This window comes from Antechinus flavipes, chromosome 1 (assembly GCF_016432865.1).
Source record: "Antechinus flavipes isolate AdamAnt ecotype Samford, QLD, Australia chromosome 1, AdamAnt_v2, whole genome shotgun sequence".
Lineage (NCBI taxonomy): Eukaryota > Metazoa > Chordata > Mammalia > Dasyuromorphia > Dasyuridae > Antechinus > Antechinus flavipes.
Window position 1 is genome coordinate 401,577,118 of NC_067398.1, and position 23,546 is coordinate 401,600,663.

A 23,546-nucleotide genomic window follows, 5' to 3' on the forward strand; every position below is an offset into this window, starting at 1 on the left:
CACAAAAAAGATCAAAAAGAAAAAAATAAGAAAGAAAAAACAAGCAAGCAACAACAAAGGTGAAAATACTATGTTGATCCATATTCAATCCTCATAATTGTCTTCTCTCTTTCCATCACAAGTCTATTAGAATTGTCCTAAAACATCTCATTATTGAAGAGAACCATATCCATTAGAATTGATCATTGAATAATCTTTTTGGTGCTGCGTACAATGTTCTCTTAGTTCTACTCATTTCACTTAGTATTAGTTTATGTCTCTCTAAAAGCCTTTTTTTTCTGGGAAATAATGGGCTTTCATACAAAGCCTTCAAGCAAAGACTAAGTAATGTCATCATGGGCATTGGAGAGAAAATTATTCCTCTAATAGCAGTTGTATTGAGTGGTTTCAGGTTTCTTTCAATTTTGAGATTTTCTGATGCTCCCAGTTTAAAGTGATTCTAGAAAAAATTTGATCTCCCAAAACCTCCTCTAGTAATTGTTTCACATGTGTGTGTGTTAGGACTGCATTCTCTTTAAAAAGGTCTCTTGTATTATTATATTATTTTGTTGATTTTTACTTTTTGTTTTGTTTTCTTTTTAAGTCTTTTGTTATCTTTTTATATGTCTAAGACTTATCTCCCTCAGATCATGGCAAATTCTCTGAGGGAAAGGATCAGTCTCATTCTTTATATCCTCACAATAGGTAAAGCAATGCTTCCCATTTGGAAGCAACAAGCACATCACATTTCTTCAGGAAAATGAACAATTTGGAATATTTTGGTTATTTTTTCATTCTACTTGTAAATATATTTTATAATTTTTATGAGTAAGATGTATTGAGACTGAAGTATTAGAAAAGACAAAGAGCAATATGAAAAATGTTTTAAGGGCAATACATATACTATTTATGTTTTATTTATAATTCAATTGTACATAGCACAAAAATTGCAAAAATAACTTTTAACTATGTGTTTTTAAAAGTTTAGTCAAATATAATCATACAACTTGTGAACACATTTCTATCCTTTTTGTATTATGAAAATCTAGTTGTTTGAGCTTTATTTTAGCAGTCAATACACACAGAGATCTGGAAAGAACATTCTACACAAAACATTATCTCAGCCTAATGTTGACCTGTGCAGGGAAAGAAGAAAGAAATTCAATCAGTTGGAAGCCTGGTTCCTGAATATTTGCAGATGCCTGGCGAATCACAAGATGTAATGAGGACTGAGATTCTTCCAAGAGAGAATTAAGCCAAACTTCTACATTGCCTTCTGCCATCACAGGTTTATCCAATTCAATCATCTCACCCTCACGCGAAGAAATTGACACAATACGATCATAGACCTATGTTAAAACATGAGGAAAACATTACATTCATGTAAAAATGAAGATAAATGCACCAATTTTTTCATCCATTCTTTTCTTCTCCTAATCTCATTTCTATCTTTCATCAAGTTAAGCTTTCAGCATAAGAAATTAAATAACTGTAAGCTTCAGAACTGATTATCAGAAGAGAAAATACTTTAAAATTATGAAATTCATTGGACAGACTAGATGGATTCTCAATAATGTATTCTGAAATAGTCTGATTCTGTGTGCTTAAAAATAACTCTCATATTGTGCATAATGATAAACAAAAATATGCTATCAAGAACCAAAATTGAGCATACCTTTTCATGAAATTTGACAGATTTTATGTTGTCAAATACATTCAGCAAGTGAGCCTGTATGGTGTGAGAGTCTGAGGCTTGGCCAAGAATTTCCAAAAGGGCAGGGTCAGAGACAAAAAAGAACCGAGGAAAAGAAAGTCGTTTTTTCTCCAAATATCTGATGTAGAGAAAAAAATATACATTCATTTAAATACATTTTAAATTTGCTAGGAACCTGGTTTGGTTTTTTTTTTTTCAGGTTTATATAATGTGTATGTGATTGTTTTTAAATTTTATGCTTTAAAAAAAAAATCTCCTTGCATATAACTTCTTAGAGTTGCTTTTGTTGCCATTTCCAGAAATTCAAACTATCCACATTCTGATTACAAATTATAATATGGGGGAGGGGCATTTAATAATCATATATGTTCTACATAATACACAGGAAGAAGGTCTACATTTTGACTTAACCATAGAAAATCTTGCTTCTAGTTCTTGTACAAACCCATCTCTATTCAATTTTTTTTATTCTGTAGACATCCAGCCACTCTTTTATTGTCAGCACAAGAATGATTGCAGACAGAGTAGTTAGATGTTAGACCTATTATTACAATTGAATCAATGGAACTTTCTCTTTTTTCAAGGCTTTGCTTCCTCTGTGAAGCTTTTCTTTATGTCTGTAACTCAAAACATTCTTCCAATTTTCAGATTTTCCCAGCACAATCTAATAGTATTTTTTCTCCCTGTAATGTTTTACTTTATATTATACTGAGTACATTTTTCCTGTAGTAAAATGTAAACCTCTTACAAGTAGAGATTCTGAAGTTTTCATTCATTTTTTGTTATCTCCAAGGCTTAGCAGAGACTTGTACAAATAGATGATATTTAATACATACATATCTATTGAGTTCAATTACTGAATTAGCAACTGATTGAATGTGTTCTTTTAAATAGAGACAGGAATCAAAGAAGTAGTACTATTAGCAAAAATAGAGAAGTAAGGGATTGGGGCAAATCTGAGAAAATGATGAGCTCTTTTAGAGCTCAATGTTACATTTGAAGTGCTGGAGGACTATACAAGTGATGGTGGTAATAATAACAATAAGCAATTGGAAAGAGTTTTGGAATTCCAGAGAAAGGTTGAGATAAAGAAAAAATTGTTAAGATCGATATTGACAAGTTATCTAAGGATTGGACATAAATTATGAGAAAAGGAGATTTCCAAAGAAAAGAATGTTAAGAGAAATGAATATCATAAGCAGAATCTTTGGGAATCAGTACAATAAATGTGGATAATAGGAAATATTAGGAATAATAGCAAAGAATCCAAAAATAAAAAAGAGTAATTATAATAATAGGAATAAAAGTGTACAGTGCATTGTTATGGAAGCAAAAGAAAAAAACACTATGGGAAAAATAAATATATGATAACCTCTTGTAAAATTCTAAAGAGGGGTAAGAGGGTAAGAAATAATCCATTCAACTTCTTGATTAGTTATTTTGAAGTGATTTATTTTAATAAAGTAGGGAAGGGAAAAAGGAAGGAAATAAGGATTGATATTGCACTTACTATGAGCTCAGCACTATGTGAAGTGCTTTACAAATAGTAACTCATTTGATCCTCCCAATAGCATGGGGTAAGAATGGTTATTATTCTCATTTTTACAGATGAGGAAACGAGGCAAAGAGAGATTTAGTGACTTGCTCAAATACTGCTAATGAGTGTTTGAAGCAATATTTGAACTCAGATTTTCTTGACTAAATCCAATACTTTAGCCATTGTACCATCAGAGATAGATAACAAAGGGTTGAGAAATAAGTAGGTTCTAAAGAAGTAGAAACAATGTCTATATTTCCTTCCAAATTAATCCTTCCAAAAGTTTAACAGTGACAGGTTAAATATATTTAAAATGCCATTATTATGACATTTAAAGAGAGAAATATCTTCAAAAATCAGTTTGATAAAATTAATCAATAATTTTGGCACTTGCTATGAACCACATGCTATATTAAATGCTTTAATACAAAGAAAGGCAAAAATATGGACCCTTCTCTCTGAGAATTCATATTTTACTGGGAGAGATAATATGCAAATAACGACATATATGTGAAATATTTTATTGTAAATAGAAATAAAATACTTATAGTTGGAGGGACCAAGAAAGTCTTTCTCCAGGGCAAATTTGAGCTGAATCTTAAAGGAAGTGAGGGACTCTAAAAGACGACGATGAGGAAGGAAAATATTTCAGGCATGAAGAATACAAAGGCATGGAGTAAGGAGATTGAGGGCTGTGTGTTAAAAACAGCAAATAATCAAGTAGCTAAATCATAAAGTACATAGAAGGGGACAGAATATAAGAAAAAGTGTAGGGAAAGAAACAAGCTTTACAAATGTTACCTTATTTGATTTCATTTAAACAAGACTAGAAAGATTGGAAGGGGCCAAGTTGTAAAGAGCTCTAAATATCAAATTGAGCATTTTCTATTTGATCCTAGAAGCAATTAGATGCTGCTTGTTTTTATGGAGAAGGAGGATATAATGCTCAATATTATGTTTTAGGAAAATCACTTTTGCAGATGTTCAAGGTTAGATGGAAGTAGGAGCAGGAGAGGGACTTAGGTCAAAGAAACCAATTAGGAAGTTCTATTGATTATGTTTTATATATAACGTTTTAAATGCCTGCTTTTCAAAATTTTATTTCATAGGTATTTGTGTCCTATAGTATGATGAATTGTATAAACATTCCATAGGTTTTTGAAAAAATAAATTCCATTTAGAAGTTGTTGAGTTTGAGTGGCCTATGGAATATTTAGTTCAGATGTCTAATTAGTTCAGATACCTGTTATATGAAATTAGAATGCAGAAAAGAGATAAAGAGTGAAATAATAATGGAATTCATCAAGTGAAATAGTGGACAGGGTGAAGAGGAGAGGATTCCAGGCATCTACAGAGGCATAACCTGAATAAAGATCTGGGAAAGGGGGCAAATAAAGAGTGATCAGACAGGTAGGAGAAGAATCAGTAAGGATTATTTCTTCCATATTGTAAGAGTTAAGAATGTACCACTACTGAAATTTGGAAAATCTGAGCAAAAATTTTTGGATTGTTTCTGAATTGTTATGGATTCTTTACAGTACTAAAGGATAAAATGCTGATTTTTATATATAATAAACATATTCTATGCATTTTTGAGTTTGCAAATTTTTTTATGTCAACTCCTAGCCTTTGCATATTGTCTGTGGCTTCTGTAAAACTTCACAAAAATTCCTCATGATACACTGAAACCAGGATCGGGAAAGTTACAATATGGAAGGGCTCACTGTAGTATTTTTTTTAAACCTTAAAAAGAGAGAATATACAGCTTCCACTAGGACATCATCTGAACTACCTTCCAGCTCTGAAATTCTGAAAAGTTACAAAAAGGCAGATTTTGGCTCAACACTGAGAAAATTTCCTAGAATTCAAATTTTAAAATGGCCCACAGTATCTTAAGAGATAATGATTTCCCTTTCATTGGAATTCTTCATTAGAAGATTGTTAAATACTTGTCTTGATTTTTTTTTTTTTTTTTTGGCTAAGGCAATTGAGGTTGTGACTTGCCCAGGGTCAAAAAGCTAAGATGTGTTAAGTGTCTGAGGTCAGAGTTGGACTCAGGTCCCCCTGACGTCAAGGCTGGTGCTCTATCCACTGCACCACCTAGCTGTCCCATGATTTTTTTTTAAACTAAAATTTATTTTTCAGTTTGAAGCTGAGTAAGGTGCCTTTTTGAATTCCCTGTTATCCCTAAGATTCTATGACTCTACATTCTATCACCTAATACTTATTAAGTTCCTATTCTCTATGAGAAATCTTGTTGCCATATGTTGAGAGCATGATGTGAGATATAGGATCTCAACATAGGAAAGTTGGACAGCTTCCTAGATCTTTCAGTCACTATCGTCACTGCGGAGGCATAATTATTTGCTTTGAGATAAATTCTCACAACATCAAGCATATCCACTAATATAAAAACACAACTCAAAAATATATGTACATGAATTTGGAATGATCTATGGCCCTGTTTGCATCTAAGAATATAAATCATTAATAAATTACCAAACATAAAATTTCTCAATTGTTAATTATTGTGAAACAATTATGAGTTACTTAAAAGGCTAAAAATGATTATTTAAAAATATATTTAGATTATAATTTTTGACACTTCTTTGAAGGGTTTAGACTCCTGACTTCATTATTATTGAAAAAGTTCAGTGAGGAACATTCTCCCCTTCATATAGATGTCAACTTTTCTGCAACTTCTAGTCCTTGAGAATTGCCTGAGTCACTAAGAAGTTAACAGGACTAGGTCACATAGCCAGCATGTACAAGGTTTGAACCCAAGTCTTTCTGACTCTGAGTTTAGCTCTCTTAACACTATACCACCCTAGGTCTCAGAAGATAACCATTGTACAGTATTTTCAAACAAAAATTATTTAATTTTCTGAATAATTTTATTTTGGCTAATCATGGTAAATGGCCAAGAGCAACTTAATTGCTCTTCCAATTAAACTAGCATATTTATACTTACATTAAGCACTAATTTACATGTAATCCTTAAAGCATAGCCAGATAACATTCAGTATTACTCAGACACTATGTTTAGCTGCATATCTTAAAATATTTTGTTCCTTCTGATGTTTTTCAAAGAAGTATCTGCAACACACGTGAACTGAATTCAAATAACTGCTTAAGTTCCCTTGTGCCTTTAAGACCTACATTTTTATGATTCTATAAAAGAAATATCAAGAGGATCAGAATTTACAGTCATCTGAAGAGAGATTAGGGTTTCAAACTGTTTCATTTCCCCTTCAAGGAAGTTACCTGCTCACAAACTCTTAAACCTCTGAAAGATTTGATAAAAGGCTGCTTTCTTTAATTGGCCAAATGCATCAACAAATTTTTCAAGAAATATCTATTTGACACTTATGAAGCAACACAGTCTGCACTATATAAAGTGGTATTCATTATATGGTGGTTTTGTTTGTTTTAGTTTAGTAGGGTTTTATTTGTTTGCTTATTTATTTTTGATTCTTTGGTTTTTCTTTCTGGTCTGAATCTGGGTTTTATCAGGAATTCTGATTTTTGAAAACATTTGAAAACTCAGTAAACTGATGCATATAATAAATTTATCTGTGATGTACAGACATCAAGACTTGTTGATGGCCCTGGAAAATCAAATAACTTGTCTATGGTCACATAGCTATAAACATCAAAAGTAAGGACTTGAACCCAAGTCTTCCTAGTTCCAATCACTTCCTAACAACTAACCATGCTACCACTTGCTTTATTATGTTACTTACCTAGATTCTGTTATGCTACTTTAATCCTATAATTTAAAGTCAGACTTACAATTGAATCAATATATATTGAAATTATCTATTCTTTAAGGTCAGAACTTTCCAGTTCTTAGATCATCCAAGTCCTGTCAAAATTAATTGTGCTATAAGTCTTACCCAGTAAGTGATTTCTGACATATTTCCAGTTGATCCAATAAATGTGGCAATAGCTGCCCCATGGTTTCATCTCCAACACAACACTGTACCACATTTGGCATATCACGCGCCCGTGTCATGATCTTCACCCAGGATTTATCAATATTGGAAAAACACTTGGCTTCCTATGGCATGAAAAATAGAAAATTTACACAGTGCAAAGTGAATTCTATAGGATCTCCTATATCTTGTCAGAGTTAGTGTTTCTAATGACTTTTTGTTTAAATAGTACACCCATCTTCATGGATCTCTTTGTTAAATAGGAAGGTGGAAATGGTCCCTTCCAGCTATAAAGCTATAATTCTAGGATCCTCAGTATATTTGATAAGAACCACATCACTCCTTCCCCGGTAATATGACAATGATCACTTCTTTATTACTCTGAGATAATTTCTGTCTCTCTGTTCTCACCCTGCTGTATCATCTTCTACATTTATCTCATTGTCATATTCCCTTGGTAGCATCATATAAAAGTTAGAACATTAAACAGAAAGACTGAAAGTATGAATCAAGCCTTGGATTTATTATACATGTAGTAACTAAGTTTTTTGTGGATAAAATATTATACTTAGAGTCAAGAAGATGGATTTCAATGGTGACTTACTATCTGTGTAACCATGAATAAATCACATCAATTTTAGTTAGCTTAAGTTTCATCTTCTTTAAAATTGATATAATAATAGTATGTATTTCAATTATTATTATTCATGTTATTATTATTAATTTTATTCATATTATTAAGAGATTCAAATTAGAGTGTGTGTGTGTGTGTGTGTGTGTGTGTGTGTGTGTGTAAAAACACTTTACAAACCTTCTTGACTGTGCATATCTTTACAAAAGTTGACAACATGATTGGTACATAAAAACATCACCAAAAATTTTAAAATGTATTTTTACTGATCATAATACATTTTTTTTAATTCATCAAAGGGGTGGAATTGTGAATACATCCAGCCATTCTGGAGAGCAATTTGGAACTGTGCTCAAAAAGTTATCAAACTGTGCATACCCTTTGATCCAGCAATGTTACTACTGGGCTTATACTCCAAAGAGATACTAAAGAAGGGAAAGGGACTTGTATGTGCCAAAATGTTTGTGGCAGCCCTCTTTGTAGTGGCCAGAAACTGGAAGCTGAATGGATGCCCATCAATTGGAGAATGGCTGAATAAATTGTGGTATATGAATATTATGGAATATTATTGTTCAGTAAGAAATGACCAACAGGATGATTTCAGAAAGGCCTGGAGAGACTTACACGAACTGATGCTGAGTGAAATGAGCAGAACCAAGAGATCATTATATACTTCAACAATAATACTATATGATGATCAATTCTGATGGACCTGGCCATCTTCAGCAATGAGATGAAAAAATCAGTTCCAATGGAGCAATAATGAACTGAACCAGCTACACCCAGGGAAAGAACTCTGGGAGATGAATTCCCAATCCCTATATTTTTGCCTTCCTGCATTTTTTATTTCCTTCACAGGTTAATTGTACAATATTTCAAAGTCCAATTCTTTTTGTACAGCAAAATAATGGTTTGGATATGTATACTTATTTTGTATTTAATTTATACTTTAATACATTTAACATGTATTGGTCATCCTGCCATTTAAGGGAGGGGGTGGGGGGAAGAAGGGGAAAAATTGGAACAAAAGCTTTGGCAATTGTCAATGCTGTAAAATTACCCATGCATATAACTTGTAAATAAAAAGCTATTAAAATTTAAAAATAAATTTTAAAAAAAATTCACCAAAGGATCTTTGAAAATTTAATTACAAATTAATTAGGAGACTTACTTGATCTTAAAGAACTGGTGTGTCAAAGGATAAATCAGGAAAATAATAAACAATTTCACAAAAGCAAATGATGACGAGTGAAATGACACGGCAAATATATGAATAAGCCTAAGGCTATCCTTAGACCAGGAAACATGCATGTGTAAATATTTTCATCAAAAAAAGGGAGAAAGAACAAACCAGCAAATCAAGCATATTTTTTTTAACTGAAGTGGGAAAAAAGTAGAAATTGTGAAAATAAAGGATAGGATTAACTAAACTGAATACAAGAATCCATTAAATTGATGATAACTGGAACTTTTTTCTTAATAAAATAGACAGTGTGTATAAATCTGATTTAGAAAGAGAAACTGAGAAGGAAAGTATTTCTGTCAAAAATAAAAAAGGAAAATTCAGATCTATGAAAGAGGAAATAAAGGATACTATCATAAATTATTAAGTAACAAAATGTAATAGAAAAAATTCAAGAATTATTTTTAAAAAAATAAAATATCCTGAAGAAGAGATCAATTATTTAAGTAAGGCAGTAAGATATTGAACAAAGTCATCAATGAACTCCCAATGGGGGAGGAAAAAATGTCAGGCTCATATAAATTAACAGGTGAATTCTATCATTTAAAAACCAATTAGTTCCACTATTACCAAAACTCTTTTCAGAAATAAATGCAGGTCTACATAATTAGAAAAAAAATTATTCCCTCATTTTAAAGTCAATAAAAATGACAACTCAAATTATCTACTTATAGACATGTCAACTCTATCAAAGAATTATTTTATAGAGTAAGAAAAAATATAACAATGAAATCTCTCTGGAAAAACAAAGGATCAAGAATCTCAACAGAAATATTGGAGTGGAGGAGAAATATAGAGAAGTAGGTCCCAAAATAAAAGATCTTAAAAATTATGTTACAAAACAATAGTCATCCAAAAAGGTTGTTACAGTTTAAAAATTGAAGGAGTTTGTAGTGTAAATATTAGATAAACAATACACAGAAGAAAAGTAATACAGCATTATGTTATTTGATAAACCATGTAGAGGACTGAAGATAGTAGGGGAGCTCTGGGTAAGTTATAAGACCCTTCAGCCCAGAGGGAACCTGATTACAATGTCTGGTTTGGCTCCCTACCTCCCTTTGGTGCCCACCTCCTCTTCTGAGAAGTCAAAGAAGGTATGACCACCTATGTTCTACTTGAAGCAAGGGATACTTACAGTAAGAGGAATTTCATATCAAAAGCAGGATGCTTATAATTAGCACCTATGCTGTGGTGATGTAATGCTACTATAGTTAGCACATGCTCAGTGTGTTGTAGTGATGTAATTATACTAAAGTATGTAAGGGCTGAGAGGACTTGAAATGGATGGACTCCATCTTTAACCATCCTCATTGGTCCCTGCTTCATCACTCCTCCACTAAAATCAAGGACTTGGGCTGGTCCCAAGATCCTCCCAAGAGCTAGTCCGGATGCTATATTTTGGCATCCTAGTGTCCTTGATCTTAGTGGAGGAGTGATGAAGCATAGTACATTTTGGCACCCCAATTTGGGGGCTCTAGAAAGCACACTACATTTTGGGGCCTAAATGTAGGGCCCTGGATATGAGGCCTTAGATGTGAGGCCCTACAGACAGCAAGCAGCTCAACTGACACGATCATCCAGTTCTGCGGAGGAGTCCTGAGACCTCAGGAGGTGAGTGTAAAATTAGGCAAGTAGGAATATTCAGTAAGGGTTAAATTAGTTGTTCTCATTTTTTCAGCCAAAATGGAGCAGATATTAAAAAATGGGCCTCCTTCCCAAGGGAAGTATGAAACATGCTTAGTTAGGTTAGTAGAGAACCAAAGCTTGTTAGTAACTCAGAAGCAGATCAATGAGTTCTCAGATGTGGAAGAAAGCTTGGAGCCAGAGATGTGGAAGTTAGTGGGAGAACAACTAACTGAATACAATTGGTCAAAATTAGCTTTAAAGAATCCCACAAGTTTTAAAATTAGGAAAGATGTTAACTTGAGCCACCAAACAAGGAAGAATCAGGAGAAAAATAAGGAGAGGGTTGGTGGCAATAGCCTCAGAAATACAGCATGTGGAACATAAAAACATAAGTTTTTTTAGTATTTTACTGATTTATAAAGCTTGTTACTGCTCTAAGAGATTTGCAGGGCATGGCCAGTTGGGCAGGAAAAGAGTTAAGTATCTTAAGTATCATGACTTAGTTGGGTAGAAAAGGAATTAAGTACTGTAAGTACCTTGCTAATGAGCTTGCCTTTTACTTTTAAAACTCCTATTTATTTCTGCCTACACCCAAGCATGGCCCCTTGGGGTATTCCCCATCTTCTAGGAGGGAGGAGGAGGAGGAGTAGGAAGACTAAGAAGAAGAGGAGGAAGAGGAGGAGTGGGAGGGGTGATGACACCATCAGCACCACCCACGAAGCAGTTTTGCCCACCTCTTATGTGCTCAATTATGAGAGGTGGAGCTGGGCTCCAGGGCCCCAGGAAAAAAACACTTGGGCATGATGGCAAATCCTATTACACTCAGACAGTCTTTAAGTAAGCCAGTGGGAGATGGAAATTGCAATTAGGGAGAATAGAGCTGTATGCTCATGGAACTACTAAGATATCCCCTGGAGAGCTGAAATCTGTCCCTATCTGGCCTATAGACTCCTTACATTCACACACAGTAGGCTTGACCACTTCACCTCCTGAGAGTGCTTACAAAACAGTGTGTATCCATACACTGATCTGGGAAACTAGGGAATATGTAACTAATGTCCTAGTCACTAATATGGGTAGACAACGCGTGATCTATCACCCAGGAGAAGTAGTAGCATCAGGCCTCCTGATACACATTCCTAAAATGCAATTTGGTGATATTTACCCATATTTTGACTCCCAACAACAGAATCCAGGAATATTCTAGACTGCAGCTGTTACAGCTGACCATCCTATGCTCACTATTTATGTAAATAGCATACCACTGAAAAGCTGGGTAGACACAGGTGCAGATCATTAGATTGGTGCCAGTTGTCCCAGTCATTGGCCAAAGATTAGAACAGACACTTATATGCCTGGTATAGGAAGATCAATAGTAGCTGAAATTAGTGATACCCCTCTGAGATGGAAATTTGAAGATAAGACAAGAGTTTTTACTCCTTTTATAGTAAAAAAAAAATCCCCATCAATCTGTGGGGAAGAGACATCTTACAACAGTTAGGATTACAATTGAGTACTTCAACTTTTTAAGCAGGGCTGCTGTGGAAGGTCTGCCAGCACTCTCACCTGTTCCCATTCAATGGAAAACTGATACACCAGTGTGGGTGGAACAGTGGCCCTTAACCAGTGAAAAAATCAAGGCCTTATTAGATATAATACAGAAGCAACTTGACCAAGGACACTTAGAACATTCTCTAAGTCCTTGGAATTTCCCTGTATTTGCTATAAAAAAGAAACCTGGAAAATGAAATGTCAAGGGACAGAGAATTGACATGTCAAAGGCCTTTGACTGTCCTCATGGTGACTCTTCTGCTTCCTGCACTATGGGGGAGACTGGTTCAGACAGGGAGACTAAAGGCGACACATGAAGTAATGGACAATAGATTGGTTTTGGACTATCTCTTAGCTGCTGAAGGAGATATATTATTGTTATTTATATACTCTCCTTCTAGGACTTATGGACATTATAATTCCTCATGTTGATACATATTGTTTGTTCCATCACTACTAGCTTGTGCTATATTACAACATGCTTGTGTAATGCCTTCCATGTTGATGGATTTCTGTATACCTTTTTCAACTAAAACAAAAGAAAGCGGGACATATAGAGAGCCACAGATAGTGAGGGAACTCTGGTAAAGTATAAGACTTTTCAGCCCAGAAGGAACCTGCTGACAATATTTGGTTTGGCTCCCCACCTCCCTTTGATGCTCTCTCACCCTTCCTGAGAAGTCAAGAGAGGGCATGACCACCTGTTTTCTACTTGAAGCAAGGATACTTACAGCAAGAAGAATTTACATTTCTATAGGAAGGTGCTTATAGTCAGCACTTGCACAGTGTGCTGTAGTGATGTAATCATACTAAGGTATTTAGGGGCTGAGAGAACTTGAAATAAACAGATTCCATCTTTGACCATCTTCGTGAGTTTCTTGCCTTCTTCACTCCTCCACTAAGACCAAGGACTCGAGCTGGTCCTGAGATCCTCCAGAGAGCTAGTCCAGATGGTATATTTTGGCATGAGGGGTCTAGAAAGTATACTACATTTTGGCACCTCAATTTGGGGGCTCTAGAAAGCACACTACATATAGGTTTACTATTCACTAAAAACTATTTTAAAAATTGGAAATAATTGGCAAAAATCAGGTATATAGATCATTATAAATAAGTATCTGGGAACAAAATTTTACAGAAAATTTTTGTGATAAAGGACTCAAATCCAATACATTAAGGATACTGATTAATTGTATAAGAACCCTCCAATAGATAAATGATCAAAGAATAGGAACATGCAATTTTCAAAAGAAAAAAAAATCAAGGTATCATATAAAAAAGGTCTAAACCACTAATTATTAGAAAAATTGAAATTAAAGCAATTCTGGGATTTTATCACATTTGGATCAGATTAGCAAAGAAAACAAAAGAGACTATGGGGAAATAGGCACACTAATGAATTGTTGGTAAAGCTGTGGATTTCCATTTTGGAAAGCAATTTGTACTATATCTCCAAAATCACTTAACTTATATTTTTGACTGAATGATACCAGAACAAGGTCTAAACCCCAAAGAGATCCAAGAAAGATGAAATGAACCCATATCAATGAAAAATCTTTATAATAGCTTTTTTTGTATTAATCTAGTGAAAACTGAAAGGCTATCCATCTATTAAAAAATGAATAAATAAATTACAGTATATGAATAGTATGTTAATATAGAATATTATTATGCCACAAACAATGGTAGTGAAATAGACAGTTACAAAGAAAATTGGGAAACCTATCTAAAGAATAAAGTGAGTAGAACCAGAAGGACAGTTCATACAGTGACAACATTATTAAGAAAAACAATGTTGAAAAGTATTAGAAATCTAATCAATGCAATGACAAATTATAGTTACAGAAGATTGATGATAAAGTATGCCATCCACTTTCTGGCAATGAAATGAAGGTCTCAAAATGGAGAATGAAACATACAATTCTGAATGTGATAAATGAAGGAAATTGCATAATATGAGGGGTGCTTTTTTTTCTTTTTTGTTGTTATTCAGTTTGAAATGGAATTGAAGGGAAAAAAAATTTAATTGAAAAAAGACAAAGTATTTTAAACCAAAAAAATCACAAAAGAAAAATTATTTTTAAATCCTCTTCTATATTTTGAAATTATATAAGTGAATATAAAAAATGCTGTTTTCTTCCTCCAATAATTAAGTGGAAGAAATAGAATCACATCATTTTATGAATGCCAAAACAATTTTACAATTTGTAGCAGTATCCTTTCACTGACTGACTAGGCTGAGGATTCTATAATCCTATTCTCTTAATATCTCCCATTATACAACTCAGACATGCTTTTGGTTTAAACCCATTAAGTTCTGGTTAAAAGTGGCTACTGAAACTTTCCAACAATTTGCTGATACAACACAGTTATAATTCCATATTTCTCATCCTAAACAGGTCTTTCTGGTTAATTTTTAGAAATCATCCTTTTGCTACAGTTCCATGTTAGCTGCATTCATCACTCCCCAGCTGCCAAAGCAGACCCTTTTCCTTAAAGCTTTATGTAAACCAAGACCACAGTGGCTTTGGGCCTTTGCCCCTTCACTACTTATTTTGACCACTACCCACTATATTCTGCTTCCTAGAGAATAAGATAGTTGAGACAAGGAGGTTGTTCCTGGATTTATTCTGGATTACTATATATGCTTATGTTATGCTTAGCTTCAAGAATAAATCATTCTAGCCAAGCTTATGATCCTTACACTATGGTCACCAAAAATCTACATTAAATTTGCATGACAATTATGTTATAAGACTTATGTCTGTCTAAATGTCTAGTAGCAGGAACTCCTATCTCTTTTACATCAAGAGGGGAAATCAAATACCATAGAACATTAAAATTATACCCAATTTTTAAAGTTTTAAATATATTATGAAAACACTTTGATTTTATATACAATTCAAAAGAATGTACTGTGATGCAGTTAAAAAAAACTTTTTAAAAAAATATAATTAAACATCTCAAAATATACTCTATGTATGTTTAACTTGATTACAGCAATTTGAGGAGGAAAAAAATGCTCTTGATATGTTTCATGTGAGAGAGATAGTATCTTTTTTGTACAATTTCAACCCATAATTTTATATTATAGATGCAATTAAGTACCTTGTACTCTTCATTATTTTAAAATGTTATTTCGGTAAGAATAAATTACCATAACTTCTTCAAGATAAACTCTCCATAATTCTATACTCTAAATTAACATTTTCTGAAGATTCTTATGTCATATAACTATTCTCAACTTTCTTATTTTCCTTCATACCCAACTTCTACCAATATGTAACATTCTCTACTTTTCCCTTTCCTTTTTCTACTTCACAAAAAGACAAATTGAAGTTGATGAATATGATCTTAATTACTTTTCTTTATAAGGTGTTTTTTAGTATTTCATATTTCTGTCATGAAAAATTCTAATAAACCATACGTTTCAACAACCTTAGGCAGCTGTTTGGCGATGTCTCCTCCCACAAAGACAGCTTCTAAATAAATCCACAAGTTCTGCACTGTCATCCAATTTTCAATGATGTCAGTTGTATTGGAAAGGTATTGTACCCACTTTTGAATCTGTGACTTGAACGGAGTATTATATCTAAAAGAGAAAATATTTTAAATCTATATTGTTTTTCTCAAACACAAAGGTTAAAAAAAAAATCCTTTCTTGGTCATGCATCTAATTTATCTTGTAGCTCACAGCAGCATACAATGCAGCTGTACTTTTTTTCTACTAGTAATTTGCTTGTCTTTTACTAGGCTTGGAAACCTTTCACCTATGAGCACTTACTTAATTATCATTTGAGTTACCAAGTTATCAAGGCCTGGTTGAAATGGGTAATATAAATCATTCCTTCTCAACTCAATTTCAGAGAGAACAATAAGTCTCAAGAAATCCAAAATCAAATGATATGGCTGAATTGAAGATATGACTTATGGTTTAGGTTACACTCTTGGCAGAAGTGTTGTAGTGATCTTATCTAAATCTCTTCATCTCCCTAGACCCCCATTTCCTCAACTGTAAAATGAAAGGTGGGAGGAAAATATACTTCAAAAGCCCTTTCAATTCTAAATCTATAATTCTGTAATTCAAGATGCTATTTTAGGACTATGGAACTTTCAGAGAATGCAACCACTGGATGATAATGATATAAAAATAGCATAAACTGAAGTCACTTGAAAGTATACTTGCATATGGATGTTAGCATTAAAATGTTTCAAGTATTCAATAACTACTTGAATCTTGGAGGGCCTTATAAAAGTTTTTCATTTCCCTTAAGTCATTTGTTTTGGGGATTTGTTTTTGTTTTTGTCTTCCATTTTCCACCTCTTATGAAAAGAAGATGGCTTTATTACCTGTTACTCATTAAGGAACTCAGCAACATCAAGCTGTCTTCCATGCTGGCTATAATTTCTGCTGTGCTGTCTCCTCTTAAGAGTAATTCACCACGGGTTTTAAAATTGGCAAATGTAAAAGCTTTGTTGTCCCACTCAGTAATTACTTGTTTCAGTTTTTGTTCAATGTCCCTCTCCTTCACTGCACTGATACAAATGTCCTGTCAAAATATAAAATGCTCATTTTTAAAAAATATTCTCAATAAATTGCAAATTTTCCATTCATAATCAATATCATAGCAAGGAGGTGACTCTGCTTCGTTAATACTAAAACACATTGTAGTGGATTCTACAAAGGTAGAAAAGGTAGAAAGGCATTAAAACAGGGGCCCTGGTCATGAACTGCTTGTCTCTCATGTGAGGACCAGAGTATATAAATATGGTATATAAAATGAGAGAGAGAAGGTAGGGGGAGAAAGAGGAGAGAAAGGGGACAAGGAGAGAGAGAAGAGAGAAAAGGGGAAGAGGAGGGGGAAGGGGGAGAGAGAAGAAAGAGGGAAGGAGAGAGAAATAATGAAGGGGGAGGAGGAGGAAGAGGAAGAGGAAGAGGAAGAGGAAGAGGGGGAAGACAGAGAGAGAAGAGGGGGAGGGGAAGAGGGAAAGAAAGAGGAGGAGAGGGAAGGGGAAGAGAGGAAGAAGGAGAGAAAGAGGAGAAAGAGAGAGCCCATTTATTAAGCATATAGAAGAGGAGTTTTTATTGGATTCTAGAGACAAGAGGGGCAATACTACAAGTTTCTAAATAGTGAATAGTGCTGAATAGTACTACAAAGGCATGTGGAAGGTATTAAGTTTCTGTTCAAATTAATTCAGATTAATGCTCAGAAAGAACCACTAGCAACAAAGGTTAAATTAAGAAAGCAAGCACAAGCTTATTTGTCCAATAAAACTATTCCCTTTTTTCATTTTCCTTGCAACATTTGTCAACCCAACACTGTATTTAAGAAAAGTTCAAGAACATTCCATTTTCCCACCCAATCCTACATCACTTTTTGCCAAAAATACCTCTATTTCTTCTTTATATTTCAGAAGAGGTGCATCCATGATGTTCCGCAATTTAAAGGTCTCATTCTCCACATCAAAACTATGGCCAGTGAGTGCTGAAATTCTTTTCCAGTGTCGATCTAGCATGGCTCTGTTTGACATGTGTTCCAAAAGTGGACAACACTCATTGAAATCGTCAATAGTCTTCTTTAAGTCCAAAAAGGCTTGCCAATCCTTCAAAGCACGTGGAAGTTTACGACACCTGAAAAAAGAAACCAATAGGGAAAACTATACAATTCTCACCTAGGTTTTTTTGCATCTCATCTTTTTTTATATCTAGCAAAGAAAACCACACTGTTTAAATTTTCAATTATCTAAAAATATTCCCTGAATAATGGCCATTTTATAATAATTACCTTAATACAAAAGACCTGACATCCAAGAAAAACAACTAGAACATCATTTAGTCAGTTAACCACTTAAAACACTGTTATTATGGAATGAATTGCCCTAATCACTTTATTTCATCCATTTCCTTTTCACAGAATAGATTGTGACTTTAGTAGACCTTATACATATTATGTATGCATTAATTTGGGCCAATCATAATAAATGTGGCATTAAATTACCAAACGTATTACAGAAGTCCAATCTTCATAGAAGGAACAAGATAATGGTTGGAATGACTTTTTCCAAGGAATTATTTTAGAAAGATACCAGGACTTAGTATACATGAGTCTGCCTAGTAGAATGAAATGGATATTATCTCCCAGTCCTATCCCAAAATCCAGATGAAGCAATATGTTATAATGAAACTATGTTAGACTTGGAGTCAGATGACTTCAGTTCAATTATTTTCTCTTTTACTTAAGAGTTATGTGGTCCTGGGCAAGTCACCTAATCTCACTCTCTGAGCCATACATTCCTTATTAATAAAATGGAGATTCATTTACATGGAGAAGAAATAGTAAACACACATAATTCCTGTCTTCAACTATATGAAGTTTTCCCATGGGAATTAAGGATTCGCTTTGTTATACTGGGCTCCAGGAGAAAGAACTAGAAATAATAGGTTGAAAAAAATGGGAGATAAAGATAAGATCGATTTAAATAAAAATTCCCTAATAGTTAGAAGTATCAAAAAATAAATATGGTGAGATGACTTTCTAGGGATGTCAAATATTCTATTCAGGAATGTCCTGAATTAGATGCTCTCTGATGTTCCTTCCAACTCTACCATTTGCACTTGTTTCAGGATATTTTGTAAGCCTTAAATGTATAAATTTTACCTAATGGCATACCTTAACAATTTAAAGTATACATAGGGAGCTAGATGGTACAATGGATAAAGTGATGGACCTGGAGTTAAAAGGCCCAAATTCAAATTAAGCCTCACACACTCACTAGCTGTGTGACCCTAGGCAAGTCATTTAAGCTGCTTCCTCAAATGTAAAATGGGGATAATAATACCAACTACATTTTAGGATTGTTATGAGAATCAAATGAGCTAATTTTTGCAAAGTGCCTGGCACATGGAAAGTTATTAATGACTGGTTATTCTATCCATGATGTGACAAAAGGTGGACAGTAGGTTAAAATTCTATACTAAACCTTCCTTTTAATCTCTTTAGATTGCTCAAGGTCAAAATAAAAGGAAAAGAAATTTATGGGGAAGTATTAATTAATCCTATAAAATGATAGGGCCTCAAGGCAGAATGAATCCTTTATGGTATTGATTTTAAATTATAAATTCAGTTATAATTTACATTGAGAGTGTTCCTTCCTGTAATCCTCACTATGTTCATTTCCATCTATTGCCTTGATTACTAATCAAATTAATAGTGTCAATCTGGAAATATAAATTGATTTCCCTATTGTTCACCTTATCATAAATGTGTGTATGTATACACAGTATTAAGGCCTTCATATGCTACACAATATACAATTTAAGTGATACTCAACATAATTCTTATTTATCCATCCTTATTATAACATTCCAAAAATATGTAGGAAAATCTATAAATTCTTATTGAATTAACAGATCTTTTAAGATTGATTTCTAATATTTGATGTTTGTTTACATGAAGACAGTGTTGAAAAACAATTGAAATATTTAATTGAAGTTTAAATTATTTGCTCATATATAATCATTCATATAGAGATAATGAATAAATACTAATTGATGATTGTTTGGTGAGTAGTGCAATAAAAATGGTTCTCAAAAATATGTGATTAGAAAAGATTAAATCAAAGATAAAAACTATTTAAGAGGAAAGTTATTAAAGTTTTAAGAATTTGAGGGTTCTTGTTATATACATGCTAACTTTCTGTAATTCCTCACCTGTTTTGGAATTCCAAAAGGTCATTATTTATTTTTTCAGTATTCACTTCTGACCAAAGCATATCATAATATCCATTGACAGTGTTAATGACACTGTTGTACAAAGTGTAGATTTTTTGGAGGAGGTTAAGCTGCTTCTTTATCTCAAGTAGCTGAGGATACTGAGTCACAGGAAGCCCAAAAAGCTCTTCTCCACCAGTATAAGTGACATATTTGCGAAATATATTATCAAATCGAGTCTAATAAAAATATAAATGAAGAACTGCTTAAGTGATATCCAACAAGGATTAAAAAAGAAACTTATAGCAAACATAAAATAAGTTATTAATAATAGCTACATTGTTGGGCACATGTATTTCCATATTTAATTGCTAACTGCTCTCAAAATCACTTTTCACTTAAATATATCGTCACATTAGCCAGTCATTTATATTTGCTTATTCACAAGATTATTAACGAAACTGTTATCTTTTTTACATAAAATTATTTTAACAAGATGTGTATGTAATATTACACAGATCAATATACATTCAATATTAGAAAGTCTTTTACTTAACTGAAAATACTGAGATACAATACTTTGTTGGGTTTTTTTTCCTACCACCATATGCATTAGAAAGATTACCTGGAATATAATAAGTCTATCACTGGCTTCCTGGGGCTCTAGATCAGCTGCCATGGGACCATTCTGAAACAAAAATTAAGATAAAGAGGAAACAATGTATGCTATTTGCATAAGAAAATGCCAAGCTTTGGAAGGAGTCTTGCTTTCATTTAGAAGCTTTCCATACTTTTATTTTTTATTTTAAGAACATAAGATTTGAATCATGCTTACATTTTAATAAATTACTATCACTATTACTTCCTCTCTTCTGGGAAATGATCTCTGCAATACAAATAGGAAGGGAGAGAGGAAAGAAACTGACTATTTCCATTTTTTTCTTTTTATAAAAAAGACAATATAGTTTTGAACTGAGAAATGAAGACAACAAAACATCACAGGCTCTTGTTTTACCGTGGCAGTAGAGCATCCATCACTTTTTCCAACACATCACTCATCAGCTTTATAGTTTATAACAGTGTCATATAGGGGTCAGAAATATTAGCCTCTGTTCCACAGTCATACTCATTGGTACTTGAAAGCACAGAAAAGGAAGGAACCGACATAGGACAGAATATTCAATCTTATTAAAGGAAACACTGCTATCAAAATGTTTTCCAGATAGTATTAAGAAAATTGTACAATTGTCTTCTATGACCTAAGTGATTAAAGGCAGATAATATGCTAAAATTCTATAGTAAAAGTGATTTTTAATCCTTGAGGTTGCTCAAGGTCAAAATAAAATGAAATGAAATTTATGAAGGAATGTTAATTAAGTGTAATCATAAAAAAATTTATAAGACCTCAAACCAGAAAGAATCTTTTATAGTAAAGATTTTAAGACTCATTTTTAAAAAGGAATCCTTTTTTTTTTCAAAAAAAATTATCTCTTTTTTCTTATAAATACATACATAGAAAATTAGTTTAGTACCATTTCATAGTCTGAATAGAACTGATTACAATCTTCAACAAAAGCTTCTACGGTACTAATAAGTTCTCTCCTGAAATTTGGCTGCAATGTGAATAATTCATGCTGAACTTCACTTGTTCGGCCCAAAATCTTCTCCCAAGTATAACGCAAAGTATCAACTTTTTCCATTTCTTCCTTTGCTACCAAAAGTCCATATTTATTAAGAAGAGCATAAGATTCCTACAGACAAAAAAAATTATCAAATAAGTACATAAACCTAAGCACAAAAATATAACCTTAATAAAATTATGATAGAAAATATACCAAGGAATTGTAAACTTTAATGCACTTAACTATTAAGAGAAGAAACAGAGAAAACATATAACTAAGTCCATTCCTTGTAAGCAGATTCAAAGTCATTCAAAGTCAACAGAAAAAAGAAAGAAAGAAAAAATCCATATGTATGAATGTATATTCAGATATATAACTTGGATTTAGCCTGGTGAATATCTATTTGTTTTAAAACTATGAAAAAGTTCCAAAAATTTTTCATTCTATATCTCCCCTCTTCCAATTCCAACTGGGCTCACCTGTACATCTTCCTTATTTCTTTACATCCTTTAATGTGTGACTTATTATGTTTTCTTTTACTTCATACGTGTGACTTACTATGTTTTCTTTTACTTCACACAGACACACACACATATACAAGTATGATGATTAATGAAATATTGTATATGACCTGATTGTGCAGTGATAGATCACAAAGGGAATTAATGGAAGAAAAACACAGAGGCTACTTGAAATCTATATAGAAAGAAATATTAGATCAAAAAAGCTAAATTTGTTCTAGTGACCAGAGGAGTGATTCAGGGGCTCAGTGTATTATATTTCACTAAAAACCAGCATTAAGGATTACTATTTTTAAAAATTGTACAAAGTATCAAGGATGTCCTTATGAATTCAGACAATGCCTGTGGTTAAATCAGCAAGTTTATCTCTGATCTCTAGAAGGTTGGATGCTTTGAATTGAAGTTGTTTGGGCAATTTGAACTGTCCAAGGGATGGGTTAGGGAGCAAAAGTGAGGACTAGAGAAGAAAGTCTCACATCTGAGCCAACTCCACACTCAGACACATGTGTGGTCTGAGGAAAGTCAATAATATGGCTGAAAACTTGGTGGTAAATGTAATGTCACTAAATTATATGATAATTGCAATTTTTTCTTGTTTTCATTTAAAATAATGGATCCTGTAGCACACTTTTGATAAAATATCTTCATCAAGATTCACACACACGTACACAAACACACACACACGCAAACACACACACACACATGCACGTGCACAAATAATTATTATTTTCGTGTACTTATAAAAGAACTATAGAAAAGTAATATATTTTAATAGAAGGAATTGTAAATTATCAGGCTTGTAGGGATAAAGCATATTTTAATTTAAAAATTAATTTTAAAAGCATATTTAATTAAAAATTAATTTTAAAGATTTAATTATAAACTAATTTAAGACAATTTATTTTATGACTTAAAAATATATAATTTAATCTATAGTAACTACTAGATTACTACTACTAAACTACTATAAATCTCATTTATTGTATTTGTTTTCTAGTGTCCCTTTTCTTCATAAGTAGAAGAAAGGAAAATTTATATTCACTGCAGGTCAAATTAGAACAAAATTATTGAAAAACAAATAAATGGCTGTTATAGATATTCATGCTAATAAGAAAACAATTTTATTAACAATACTCTTTCTTATTCTTATTAGTTACCTCAATAGGGCCAACTTGAAAGTCTATGGAAATTTGTTGTTCCCGGATTTCTTTAAGAGCAGCCATTGCTATCCTGATATCATCCAAGTCTTTAATCTGACGATTTAATTTTTTATTCAGCTCTTCAACCAAAGTAAAAATATTCTCCATCTCACTTTTGTATTTCTTGTTACAATGACGACCTATGTCAACCATCCAGGCTTTGGTTTCTGCAGTCAATGCCATCTTCAGGTCAACTATAAAACATAATATTCACAATGCATTTTGGAAAAGTTGGAACAGCAGCTGTCAAATATAACCTCAAAAAGTTATTTAA

The 23,546-nt window shown here is 32.9% G+C and overlaps 1 protein-coding gene across 1 annotated transcript in view; it reads right to left on the bottom strand.

Moving 5' to 3' along the window:
• The window catches only part of DNAH5 (dynein axonemal heavy chain 5), a 290,296-nt gene that overhangs the window by 182,996 nt on the left and 83,754 nt on the right, over nt 1–23,546 (bottom strand). The window contains exons 24-33 of the mRNA XM_051973471.1: nt 23,231–23,466; nt 21,463–21,681; nt 20,556–20,618; nt 19,931–20,169; nt 17,611–17,851; nt 16,570–16,769; nt 15,658–15,811; nt 7,127–7,290; nt 1,655–1,811; nt 1,116–1,328 (exon numbers count right to left, since the gene is read on the bottom strand). Of these exons, the coding sequence (XP_051829431.1) occupies nt 1,116–1,328; nt 1,655–1,811; nt 7,127–7,290; nt 15,658–15,811; nt 16,570–16,769; nt 17,611–17,851; nt 19,931–20,169; nt 20,556–20,618; nt 21,463–21,681; nt 23,231–23,466 (1,886 nt within the window). The remainder of the gene's footprint in view (nt 1–1,115; nt 1,329–1,654; nt 1,812–7,126; nt 7,291–15,657; nt 15,812–16,569; nt 16,770–17,610; nt 17,852–19,930; nt 20,170–20,555; nt 20,619–21,462; nt 21,682–23,230; nt 23,467–23,546) is intronic.